Below are 13,661 nucleotides of genomic sequence, written 5' to 3' on the forward strand. Positions count from 1 at the left end.
TCCCTGCTCAGTGGGGAGTCTGCTTCTCCCTCTGCCCCTCCCTGGCTCGTGTGCATTCTCTCTCTCTCTCGCTCGCTCACTCTCTCTCTCAAATACATAAAACTTTAAAAAAAAATTGTATTTACAAGTCTCTGCCAGTAAATGCTTTCTTCTCAATAAAATTGGTAATATTTTATAAAAAGATAATTTACTAACAATGCCCTAAAAAGATGTAGAAAAGCAAAATAGTGAATAAAAACAGAATAAATTATTAAACATATCTAAAATTTATCTCGTAAAATGGTACTGAGGACATGTAGCTGTAGTAAAAATTTCTTCAAACTCTCAAGGAATAGAAAATCCATAATTCTATAAAATGTCCCAGAGCCTAAAAATAAATGGAAGCCTTTTTAGTGCACATTACAAAGCAAGAAAAATATAGATTTGAACACTTAAAAAGTCTGCATGCACACCCACAAAATCACACTCAGTAGCAAAAACAATCTCCCTTATGAAAGTTGATGCAAGCATATAGAAAAGGATTGATACACTTGTCTACCTAAAAATAAGCATTTCTAACCAAGAAAAAGACCACAAAAAGTTTACAGGATATACGACTCAAATGTAAATATCCTTAATATTTACTTATCCTTAAAATATGAGCTTCCCCAAATAAAAACTGAAGACAAGAATAGACAAGTAACAAAACAGTAAATTGACTGTGTGCCTGAACATTTCTATACTTATCCATTATCAAAGAAAAGTAATTTTGACAAGGACAGTATTTCCCCCTTTCTGTAAAATTGGCAAATGTTTTAAAGAAACACTGTGTTGTTGAAGGTACAGAAACTTTCACACAGTTCTCATTGAAGTAAGATATATTAAAAGTTTGTAAACTTCAGACTCAGTCATTAATTCCAGCCTCTGAATTTATGTTAAGGAAATAATCAGTTTTACATAAATACAAGGATTTGTGTATAGGGATGTTCATGTCAACAGTAGTTTCAATGGAAAACTTGGAACTAGCTAAATACACAGTCCTAGAGAATTGTGTAAATACATTAGAAGGCAGCTGTGTTTTTGAAACACCTTTAATAGCAATGAAACAGGCTTTTGATTTAATGTTAAGATTTTTTTAAGGGCTAAAAAAATGTGTACAGTATTGCATGTAAAATCTTTCTCCCTTTCACAAGAGAATCTGACCTTCTTTTAATTTTCTGGGTCTGCTTCCCTAGAAAAGGAAAAAGTGGTATGTATCGACTGTGTTGCTAGGCAAGATTAACCCCTCATTGGTGAGTTGCACCCGGACTCTGAGGACTATAACTACCCAAGGAGGTGCCGTGCTATGATTTCTAAGTGCAATGACTCTGGAAATTTGGCACATCCATTGTAGGACCCTGAAGGCTATGCCTGTGGAGTTGCTGCACCATATGTTGACTTCTATAGGGTGTGGGGCTTTTAAGCCACAGTGGCTCTTGCATCCTTTGATGTGTCTATGGTCTCTTGCACCTGAGCTCCACGGCTCTGCTGGACCACTGTGAAGACATGTGCTGAAGAGGAGCACGTGATGCTTCCCTGTTGGCAAGCTATGGTTCCTTCCAAGTAGACCAGTGCCAAATGTAGCATGTGGTTGTCTGTGGGTCTACTTAATGACCCTAAGAAGATACCTTCTGTGTGTTGCAAGATAATCCCACATTTATAATTATATATAAAAAGACTAGTATGAAATAACTAAAAATTCACAGCTATTATCTATGAGTGCTAATGGTACAGTTAATTTTTTCTTCTCTTTTATACTTTTATATATTCCTTTCCAAATTCTACATGAATGTGTATTATTTTCAAATCAAAAGATACATTTTTAAAACATTGTATACTCTAGTTCTTCTGGCAGTAATTGTGAAATGACCAATCTCTAATTAGACTTGAAACTCTCAATTCTAATAAAGAAAAACACACATAGCAAAAACAAAACAAAACAAAACGAAACGAAAAACAAAAATAGGAAAACAGAACTTAGTGAAGAATGTTCTCCCTGGGCAAAAATGATAGTTTTTGATGATGAATCTCCCTGGGCAAAAATGGTAGTTCTTTCATTCTAAGATTTTCAGCAGAAACTGTTCTACTGGTTGCAAAGTTTGATCCTGTCTCTTCCATTGATTACTTTTCCCCAAATGACACAAATTTACATGGGAGTCAGTTGCTCCACTGGGAAGTCAAAGGGTGTGGTCAAGAAGCAGCGAACTGAGGACTAAGAACTTGCAGTTCTACTCTGGCTCTCAGATATGGAACCCTCTCCATTTCTTTGCTTCTCTGGGTGAACAGTGTGACCAATAATGCTAGCAGGTCCCTAAGATATAAGCTGAGGAATATTCCATAAGTGAGGGCTGTAAGCATGACATCTTAATTTATTTATATTCTGTAGATTTTGCCTAATTTATCCTTCCAACATCCCAGCAAAATAGAAAAGAGACACACCAAAGAACATAAAGAAAGGATGTGGTCCAGTTCCCTTCATTTCTGAGTTGAGAACCTTGAAACTTAACTAGGTTAAATGGCTCACTGAAGGTCCAGCTAGTTCTGTAGGTGACAACAGATAGCCGCCCATTTGGTTCCACTTTCCTTTTGCTCCCAAATGAGGGACATTGCTAGAAGCCAAGGCTGATTACAGCTGACAGGTTAATGGCAGAGGGCCACGTGGCTTTGGAACCCTGCCGACAGTGCTTGCATCTTCCCCTAGGACCTGAAAATAAGTGAGCAGCGTCAGGGTACAGAGCAGAACTCTTCTGATACCCAGGTACATTTCCTGGGAGGAAGGAACTGTATTCAATTCTTCTGTCCCATCCTTGGGAGGTATGGCTTGTCCAAGAGCAGCCTTTATTGGGCCACGGGGATCAAGATCCCAAGTCTCTAACTTCGCACAGCCCCTGTTTCCGAGTGTTCATGCTCCGTTCCTTTCACACTGCAGTCAGCAGGTCTCAGGTTGAGTATATCAGGAGAGGCAAGGATCCCAGTCATGGTTCTGCCTCCGATAATTGCGTGACCTCTGGTGAGTCATGTTCCCTCTAGAGGCTCAGTTTCTCATCTGTAAATAAAAGGAGGGGTTGGGCTAATGATCTCCAAGATCTTTCCAGTTCTAACATTCCATGAAAGCTAATTTTTTAAAAAAAGACATTCTGGTTGGAAAGCTCCACATGTCATGTTCCCAAGCCCTAAGTCTCAACTTTCTTTCTGGAGTTTGATTTTTACACTCTGTGACTGGTCAGGTTTTCACAGAACAGCATAGAGTTTTTGTTATCATTGTTTATTCCTTCCTTAGACCCATTTCCTGTTTTCGCTGGAATAGAAGGAAGGCAAGACCCTCTGGGGTGACTTGTATGATATTAACTAATGTCAGTTTTCAAACAAGTAGCTCAACCTGCATGTAGGTTTTCTGTGCATTCTCAAGCATGTCAGCCATAGGAAAACCCAGCACCTTCCACTGCTGTTTGTCCCTGGGGATGGGCATTAACAGCCCCATTCACGGCTGCAGGGACGCACAGGAAAGGCACAAGGAAAAGACTCTGCTGAGTGTTTGCCCTGTCATTTCCTATTTCTCCTTTTGTGCGCTGCTGTCAGAAGAGATCAGCATCATGTTGAGGCAAAGCCTCATGGGATAAACTGCACAGGGACAGGCCATGGCTGTCTCAGATCTTCAGGAAAGGTTAGAGCTTGGGGGATTTATTGTGTCCAGAACTGTTCAGCCAAAAGCAGTAGCCCGCACTTCCAAGAAATCTGCAGAGTGCATACTAACCAGTGTGGAAACCCTGGGTGCCTGCTGCCTCTGGCCTCCTGAGGAAACTTGTACACTCAGAGTCCAGGGCAGAGAGTCTGTTTGGATAAGAGGATTTAACTCAGCGGAGAATCTGATTTACCTTTATTTTACCTCAGTCCCAGCCCCGCAAGGTATGAGAAAATGGCTATGAAACCTTTTCCTTGGCCTCCCAACAAAGTGACAAGGGGAGTATTTAGTATTGAAGCAATAGAACATTCGATGTCTAGCCTACGAGCTCTGAAACAGCTCACAGTTTGCATGCAGCCGTGCACACATGCATATATAAGACTAATCTCGAATTTCCTAGGAAAGGAAGAGACAAACACAATTTGATAGAAAGGCACAATTTGGAGGAAATTGTGACTCTTCATTTGGGGGGGTTTCCGGGCTGTCAGCTCTTGAAGTGAGTATAAAAGCCCAAAGCACAGTGTGGAACAGAGTGGGCTCTCACTGAGTGCAAGTCTGTTGGCTGGCTGACGTGGGTCGCAGCTGCTGAGACAAAGGACACATTGTGGTCCCTTGCGCTGCCTCTGAACCTGCTCTTCCAGGCTCTGAACAATCTCATCCGTTGAAGCCCCTTTTAGCACTTCATAATTCACATCTTTTTTCCTTTCGTACATGATCACATGACTTCCTTTTTGTTTTTTTTAATCATGAGACATGATTTTGCTGCTATTGAGGCTAATGCACTCAGTCTTTAAAATGACATTTTTTTTTCTGGGAAAGATTTATAGGTACCTATTAATGGTTGTGGATTGTTTTTTAACTTAAAAAAAAAAGTGTTTCCCCTTCTTCTGTCTACGCTGCACATGAGTGCTCTAAATTCTCTCACAGATTGTCTCTTCCCCTCACATCATCCCAAAGGGAGACTTGCTTACCGTCTTTGAGATGCCCCTTCTAATGATTGCTGATCATTGTTAAGGAGCTTTGATAATTTGCTTCTTGAAAATACTCTTTGCCTAAAAATACATGCTGGTCAATTTCCTTATGCATTTTACTTTTCACTGAGAGCAGTATTCTACCTAACCCATTTTAAATTCCAATTTCTCTGATATCCACTGTTCAGGAAAAAAGGGATAAGAGATTACTGTGCTTCGGAAATATAGCATACCACTTTGGTACTACGTTTTATAACAGGTGTCAACTGAAGACCACCTTCTGAATTGGTAGATGTGGCCCCTGGAGTCACACCAGTGGGGAGCCTCCAATCCATAAACACTTATTATCCCAGTTGCTGAACAATTTTCAAAATGCCATCATGCAGATGGCCTTGACTCCATTGAAGGCTTGATGTGTAAAAGGCGTAGGAAGTCCCTAAAGCTGAATTCCTTACTTACACTTAGATGTAATTAAAGCAGAAATCAAGGGCTCTTGAACCAACCAGAGCTCAGCACCTGAGAGGACCAGGATGCCTCTGCAGATCTGGGTTGTCCGCGGCCTTCGCTGGGGAAGATTAGAGCAGAACGTGAAGATGCCGGCAGTCAGAATTGGAGTACAGTCTGTACATTTTAAATTTCCTGGGTCACTAAACAAAATCTACTGCAAAGGCCATGCCTGCCTTTCTTGGAAATGCTCAGGACTATATAGAAGCCTCTCAGGAGAATACTGGAAGCCTCCAAAAATCCCTGGGACTGAAAGCCCTGAAGATATTTAGACACTAATATTGGGAAGTATACAAAGAACCCTTTCCTCTTCCTCAGAGTATAATACCCAGAAATCCCAGAGAGGGGGCCTCCAGCCTCTGCCGTCCTTTAGGAACCCAGGTGACAGAGGTATCCGGCAACAGGATGACTCTGGAGTGGGTTGCATCCACTTTGCTGAAGGGAAGATGACTTGGTGAGGGCAAAGTGAAATAAGGCCCTGGAGAGTTTAACCAATGGAACTGAGATTACAACTCAATTATATGACTTCAGTTTCCCTTAATCAGCCCTCTCTTGTCAGTTCCTATCATAAAGGCAAAAATGTTGGAGCTGGAAAAGCACAGGAGTGGTCTTCTAGTCCTACAGATGAGAAACTGAGGCCCAGGGAGGTCCAACAATTGGTCCAAGGTCAAATACCTGGTTAGGGGCAGAGCAGAGCTAGAGTCATACCAGATTTCCTTACTCCAGGACTAGAGACAGTGATTTTTTTTTTTAGACCATTCTCAACAGACATTTTTGCCTGAATAGACCAGGAAGTAAAGACAACAAACATTCCTTGAGCACCTACAGATGCTTTGACGTACATTTTTAATACTTGCAACTGTTTTCAGGTATAGCTATTACCGTCCTTTTCAAGGTCATGAAAAAAAAGAAAAACTGGGGCTCAGAAAGTTCAATTACTTGCCCAAAATCACACACCAAAGGAGGAGAGAGCTGAGATTTCAACACTACAGCCCACATTCAAGAAACAGCAATGATTTTGATCTTGCCAAGTACCAGAGCCACAGCTAGCATGTGTGTGAGCTCAAAACAAAAATTCCAGAGTTTCTAGATGCTCTTTTTAGTGACAGCCACATATAACATGCAGTGAATCCCCCTTACAATATGAGATTGTAATACATCTTCCAGTGACGACTATTTCCTGCAAACACTTTTTATTTTGGAAATATAAAAACTGTCCCCTAAATATTTTGCATTTATATCACTTATTTATCACTTACCAGATCTCCTTGAAGAAGTGAAGTCTATAAGGTAACACACTGTGGGGAGCCTGGGTGGCTCAGTCAGTTACACATCTGCCTTCAGCTCAGGTCATGATCCCAGGGTCATGGGATCGAGCCCCATGTTGGCCTCCCTGCTCAGCAGGAAGCCTGCTTCTCTCTCTGCCCCTCCCCACTGCTCATGCTCTGTCTCATTCTCTAGCTCTCACTTTCTCTCAAATAAATAAATAAAATGTTAAAAAATAAATAAACTAAAACACACCGAACTGATGAACTACATTCCAGGATTATTTACTTATTTGCCATTTGGGTTTATATATCTGAAATACAATTTTATCAACAAAGAACAGTTATCCTCATTACTTAAAGTATATTTACTGTTATCTAAATGTCTTATGTCACATGGGGTTGTAGCCAGCATAGCTGGGGGATAAGAAATGCACCAATGAAATTCATTTGCAGTTCATTCACTGCCAGATCTAGAACTTGGCCTTGGTCATTTCTCACCAGAGGGTATTCTCATTTGCTGTGAGTGATATGATGTTTGTCAGCCAGCAGTCAGAAAGGCCATAATAAGACAGCCAGGGCCAAACACCTGGAGAGTCCCACATGTCCCAGTCGCTCTCTGAACAGAGGGATAGACAGAGACAGAGTGTGTGGCAGAGACAGAGATGGAGGAACCCAGCCACTGCCAAAACCAGAGTCATAAACCTGCCGCCTTGTACAAAATGGTGTTCAGTGTGGGCTGGAGGCCTAGCAGGAAAGAAGAGAGACCTTTTCCCTTATCAAGCAGAATTCTTTCACTCTCTCCAAGCATAATAAGGCCCTAAATGAGACTATGGGATCCAGTAGATGGACAAATAACACCTTAGGTATTGTCCGTAAAATACAGAAAAATGAACATCCACAAAGCCCACTCACTGCAGCCTGAACCCTGGACTGCTTCTTCAGCAACCTTTATGTCCATCACAGTCTTAACTGAAGACCAGGAATATTTTCCTACCTGGTAGTTATAAAATGACCCCTTTCCTCCCTCTCCTTCTTCCTTTCCTTCCTTTCTTCCTTATGTAAACATTTATTATCACTTAACATATTCCCAGTATTGTATATAGTATAGTATGTGTCCTTGCTCTGTTTTTTTTTTCTTTTATGCTTTATACCTTAATTGGAATTTTAATAATGTTGGCCAATAGGAACAATTCTTGTATTGCTTATTACCTTTGATGTGAGGGTCTTAGGATTTGTGGACATTTTATTTGAGCCCCATGCCCTTTTGCATGACAAGTTTTGTTTGGTTTGGTACAACTTGGAGTGATTTTGTTGAGATTTTTATGTGGGCATGTGTGTATGCACATGTGTATCTTTAACAAGAATAGGGTGTGTATAGATTCTCTCACACATTTTCTTGCTTTCTTTGCCCTCATGTGTGAGTAGTAGAAAGCTTCACTAAATGGAGAATTTCTAGAATGCGCACATCTCTTTCCTATAGAATAAGAATGTTTTCGGGGGACGCCTGGGTGGCTCAGTTGGTTAAGCGGCTGCCTTCGGCTCAGGTCATGATCCCAGCATCCTGGGATCGAGTCCCACATCGGGCTCCTTGCTTGGCAGGGAGCCTGCTTCTCCCTCTGCCTCTGCCTGCCATTCTGTCTGCCTGTGCTCGCTCTCTCTCCCTCTCTCTCTCTGATAAATAAATAAAATCTTTAAAAAAAAAAAAAAGAATGTTTTCGGCTTCTGAAATGGCTAAGGCAAGCAACGTTCATTTCTTCTCACGCTTATCCTTATGTGGTTATCACCCTCCATCTCACTTCCCTGATTTGCTTTGTAATCATATGTCATTTCATGACATTACATGATGTATTTTTTAGTATTCTGTGCCCTCCCTACACACTCATACATACCAGATATCTGTTCACGTCTCTGCCTCCAGCGCTAAAACAACTCCTGGTAGAGTGGGTGCTCCCTCTCCAGAACTATCGGATGCAAAAAAGAGTGTACGAGTGAATTTAGTTTGAAGAGATAATTCACTTTGGATTACTTAGCCCTTGGTTTTTATTTCATCTTAAGCAATACACTGAGAATTGTGTGCTTTCTTGTCCATATTGTCAATTTCCTGCATTGTTCATCTTCAGAGAAATTAAGGTCAGAGGATTCTATCTCTAACTAGGTCCTCTAAAGATTCAACCTTTTATTCATTCAGCCAATATTGATTGAGCCTACTATGTATCAGTCCCTGTTCTAAGCACCATACACGGAATGGCAGGAAGTCCTTCCTATAAGGACAACATAGCCAAACGAAGAAGGACATACAAACAGTCATTACAGTTAATGGGATAGGTGTCGGGATAGAGATCTTTATAATGTGTTGTGGAGACAATGACAAGACAGGGTCTCTCTTTTCCTGAGGGGACTGGCAAAGGCTTTGGGAAGGGTAGTGACCTTTTCACTGGGTCTGGAAGGATACATGGTGGATATCGTTTTGTGTTCTTTATACTCTACCTCATTCAATTTGTATTCCAAAAGACCTTCATTAATCTGATATGCTTCGTTCATTCAGCATTGAATAACTACTTTGTACCTTACACTTGGCTAAGCCCTGGGGGAGTATAACCAAGAATAAGACAGACAGGACATCCCATGACAAAGAACAACAACAATAATAATATGTAACCATTTCTGGTAAGAAATAGAAAAGAGAAACACAAGGTAAGAAATCCATGTATAACAAGAATGTTGGAGCTAGTCTGTGGAATCAGAGAAAGCTCCCTCAAAGAAATACTGTTTCACGTATCCAAGCATGCATGAATTTGTCCCCATCTGTTCACTAAGATAAAGAACGGCAATGCAGTTCCATCATGTGTAGTCAGGACAAACAAAACCCCTCGGCACCTTATTTTAGCAGAGATAGGTGTTCCTAGAAAAGAGGGCGGGCTGAGTTCTGAAAGCTATTGAAATATTTGTCCGTGGCAGAGCATCAATGCATTGTTAATTCCAAGGGACATTAGGCACAAAAAAGTGCAAGGTCTGAACAGCCATCCTTAGCATCTGCCAGCGTGATACGCGCCATTGTGCACCCGTCAGACCCCGAGTCCCGTCTCTTCCTGCCAGTGTCCTGTCCCATTCTGACTGGCCTCCAGTTCTATGTCCACAACACCATTCTGTCCTGTATTTTAATAGCATCTGAGTTTTTCAGTATTTGAAACACACTCCACTTGACTTGTGTTGACTTCTCTGTTCAACTATTTTTCTTGAGTCACTTCCAAGTAAAAGTGTAAGTCATGAACATGAAGGCTCTGGAACCAGGTCTTCTTGGCTTCAGAGCTGGGGTTTGTGACTTACGAGCCCTGACCTTGGACAGATTATTTAACCCGTCTGAACCACAGATGTTATATTTGTGCAACCAGGATAACATGGGCACACAGGGTGATGGGTAACAGCTACATTTCAGGGATGCCTCTGTTATTGTCCGACCATGTGTGGCCACGTCCCCAAGTCCTTCAGTTTCCTTGCTCGTAAAGCAGAAAATACCTATAAATGACACCAGTTATACAATTCTACAGTTCAATTTCCAAACCCATGTGCCACTCAAGATGTTGTCATCTTTATCCATCTAAACAGATATTCCGTAATGACAGGAAGAATGTGAGGAAAGGGAGAACTCTTACACAGTGATAAAGTTTATCTTAACACCATAAGCGTGTACCTAGCAAAGAACATCTCTAAGGTCACATTCTTCTGGGGAAATGTCAAAGTTGGGATGAGAAAAATAAAAATGGCGTATAATGTGGTGGAAAGTGTGAACTTTGGAATTTAGGCGTCGTGGAAACCAGTCCCAGTGATTCCACATGCCAGCTGTCTGCTCTGGGGGGTCCTGAACTTTCCTCACCAGTAAAACAAGGGCAATAATGCCTACACTAGGGACCTGCTGAGCATGAAAAATACTATGATGAAGCACCTGACACCTAGTTACCAATAGATGGTGATAATTACTAACTTTATTCTTCGCTGATGATTCTCAGTTGATGATGAGTTGGTGGTAAGTTGATGACAGCTTACTGATGGTAAGTTAGTGACAACTTACCTCCCACCGGTTCCTTATTTTAAATAGGAATACACCACCCTGAGTGCGAGAAGTGTAATCAAGAAACAATCTACACAAAGGCATTGTGATTTATATGGTACTACATACATATTAGTTCCAGATAATGAGAGAAATGCCAATTATAAAGAAGGGATGGTCAGCCAGTTCACAGTGTGAGAAGTATAGCTCAGACCAACATGTTCAAATAAAGATTTATCAGGTAAATAATGTATTGCCACATAATGAAGTCATAATTCATCATGATGTGTACTTATAATGCCTTGTTGGGCATGCAATTGTCCCAGTCATTTCTCAGCATTGCAGCTCACCCATTCAGTTAAAAGAATTTAGTCCCAACACGAGTGAGCCTTATCATAGATTCTATTACAATTTATTATGGCAACTTGTGTTTTTATAAGAATTTAGAATTTGATAGGATTGCCTGAAACCTCACCAAAATGATCAGTTATTGCCATCTCTAATTCTTTTGAAGAAGTAAATACAAACTACTAATTAAACCTCACTCCCTGCAGCATGACATCTTTTAAAAAGATCTGGAGCCTCAAAAGTTTGGGTTTTGCTCTTGGTTTTTTAAAGTCACTGGTCTCCTTTATCAGACCGTTCTCTCCAACTTGACATTTCTTAAACATTCCTTCTCCAGATTTTTATTGGTGAGATATCCATGTATTTCATAAAGTCAACCAGAGAATCTTTGATTGCCCAGGAGAAAACCATACTGACCGGAGAATGCTGTTACCTGAACCCCTTACTCCGAAGGATCATAAGATTCATAGGTGAGTACAAGAGCTTGCCGAACCGAGCCCTCGCTTATAGGTCCAATCTGCTAAACTTACTACAGATGAACACGTAAGCTATGGGAGCATCAACTTTAAAAGCAAAGTTTCTTTAGGGGTTTTCCAGGAAGTGGAGCCACTGAGCCTGACCATGATGCCATGTCCAATTTCTCATCCTTGAAGTGAAGCAGGACTTATTCACTTCTCTTACAAATGATTTCAGCTTGGTTTTTTTTTCCCTACACAATATTTATCTGAGATTCCCTCTAGACATATATTTTAATATTGACCGGATATTGTCATATACCATTTAACTGAGTCTGGTGGTGGGGGCGGGGGGACACAGCGGGGGACACAAATAAAATGAATTTAAAAATAATCAAATTTCCTGACAAAGATTTCCCATCCAGTATAATTTTGTTATGCAGTGAACTCTACTCAAAGTATGGGAAATGTAACCCGTCAGAATCTGGAGAATGGTGCCTTTCCAAGGTTGGAAAACAAATAGCTTTATTAGTGTTCATGATAAGAGGTAATTAAAGTGTGTTCTATATCTCTCCTCCTAGGATTTTTATAAAAACATCTGAGGTGATGTGGATAATGGTTATAGAGTGGGAATGAATATGTATATGGGAATAGGTAGGAAATAGATTTTGCAGAGTTCCTAAACAGTAAATACTCAATAAATAACTGGTACAGTGTTCAAATGAGATCTTACAAGTATCTACTGACCAGATGTTCATGGGAGCCAGGATAAAGCTCCCGAAGTGTGAACATTGCTGGTATAAAAACAAGCTGTGATACTCTTTAAAACCTACAGGGGCGCCTGGGTGGCTAAGTGGGTTAAGCCTCTGCCTTTGGCTCAGGTCATAATCTCAGGGTCCTGGAATAGAGCCCTGCATCAGGCTCCCTGCTCAAGAGCCTGCTATCCCCCCCTCTCTCTAAATAAACAAAATCTTTACAAAATAAATAAATAAATAAAACCTATAGAACTGACAGCTGGGAAAGTGAAGGCCAGAATACAACATCCTCTCAACTCTTTTGGTTATCCTTAATCCTGTTTTTTTCCTATTGTAGAAAAGGGTTGGAGTACTTGAAGTCATAAGCAAATGACCACATTAAAATAAAAAATGCAAGAACTAGGGGAGCCTGGGTGGCTCAGTGGGTTAAAGCCTCTGCCTTCGGCTCGGGTCATGATCCCAGGGTCCTGGGATCGAGCCCCACATCGGGTTCTCTGCTCAGCAGAGAGCCTGCTTCCCCCCTCTCTCTCTGCCTGCCTCTCTGCCTGCTTGTCATCTCTGTCAAATAAATAAATAAAATCTTAAAAAAAATTTTTTTTAAATAAAAAAAAAATTTTAAAAGATGCAAGAACTTTTGTGATTGGAGTGGGAATGAGGAAGTGAGAAGCCTAAGAAAATCTAACTTAAAAGAAGAAACTGTTAACATTAAAATAGTCTTCACAGCTGCCTATGTGGCTCAGTCAGTTGAGCTTCTGCTCAGATCATGATCTGGGGTCCTGGGATCCAGCTCCTGTCCATGCCCATTTCCTGTCTGGCTCCCTGCTCGCTTGGCGGGAGTCTTCTCCCTCTCCCTCTACTGCAACCCCTGCCCCCACTTGTGCATGCTCAAATAAATAAATAGAATCTTAAATTTTAAAAATGGTCTTCAAAAAAAAAATTGTCTTCAGCATCTACTGATGCGATCTGCACAATGACCTGTGGAAGTCTCCAGTGAGCTCACTGGGTAATCCCTGGACAATATGATGTCACCACTGTCTGTGAGTTCACTCATTCCAAACAGTGGTGTCTTTTAAAGATGTCCAAAGTTTGGTCACTTCCCACCAGAGTGGCTAGGTAACAAATCATCAAGGAGAAAATAAAGGAGGGAAGAGAATCTTTATTTTACAGGACAGTGGGCTAGACACTTTATGAGCATTATTTCATTTAATCCATCCAAGACCCTGTAAGGTAACTTATAATCCTAATTGTACAGATGAAGAATCTGCTATAAAATGGGGTAAAGTCACTTTTCCCGGGCAGTGTGAGAGTGTATATGTCTATACATGCATTTGCGTAATTTGATTCAGAGAAGATTTTATGATCACTGTCGGATCGTATAATTAGAGCAAGTTATTTAAAGCAGAAGGTTATTTACAGTTAACTGGAGATTTCTTCAGAAGTTACTGTTGTTCTTTCTTGGCAAAGATAAGGAAAGAATCTGGGGCAAAGTCCAAAATATAGAAATTATAACCGGCGTCTATCATGTATATCTGCCTGTCTCAGTGCATTGTCGGGGCAAGATTTGTTCAATGAGGGATAGCAACAGCGCCCCCCCCCCACTATCCAGGAATGAATC

General features: G+C 40.9%; 1 protein-coding gene across 1 annotated transcript in view; it reads left to right on the forward strand.

Annotated features, from left to right (window-relative positions):
• LOC111146296 (phospholipid phosphatase related 1) overlaps window positions 1-13,661 on the forward strand; it is a 109,922-nt gene that overhangs the window by 69,771 nt on the left and 26,490 nt on the right. The window contains exon 3 of the mRNA XM_022501787.1: window positions 11,174-11,306. Coding sequence (XP_022357495.1) covers window positions 11,174-11,306 — 133 coding nt within the window. The remainder of the gene's footprint in view (window positions 1-11,173; window positions 11,307-13,661) is intronic.

Source organism: Enhydra lutris, unplaced genomic scaffold, assembly GCF_002288905.1.
Source record: "Enhydra lutris kenyoni isolate GAN:26980312 unplaced genomic scaffold, ASM228890v2 scaffoldscaffold13, whole genome shotgun sequence".
Classification (NCBI taxonomy): Eukaryota; Metazoa; Chordata; class Mammalia; order Carnivora; family Mustelidae; genus Enhydra; species Enhydra lutris.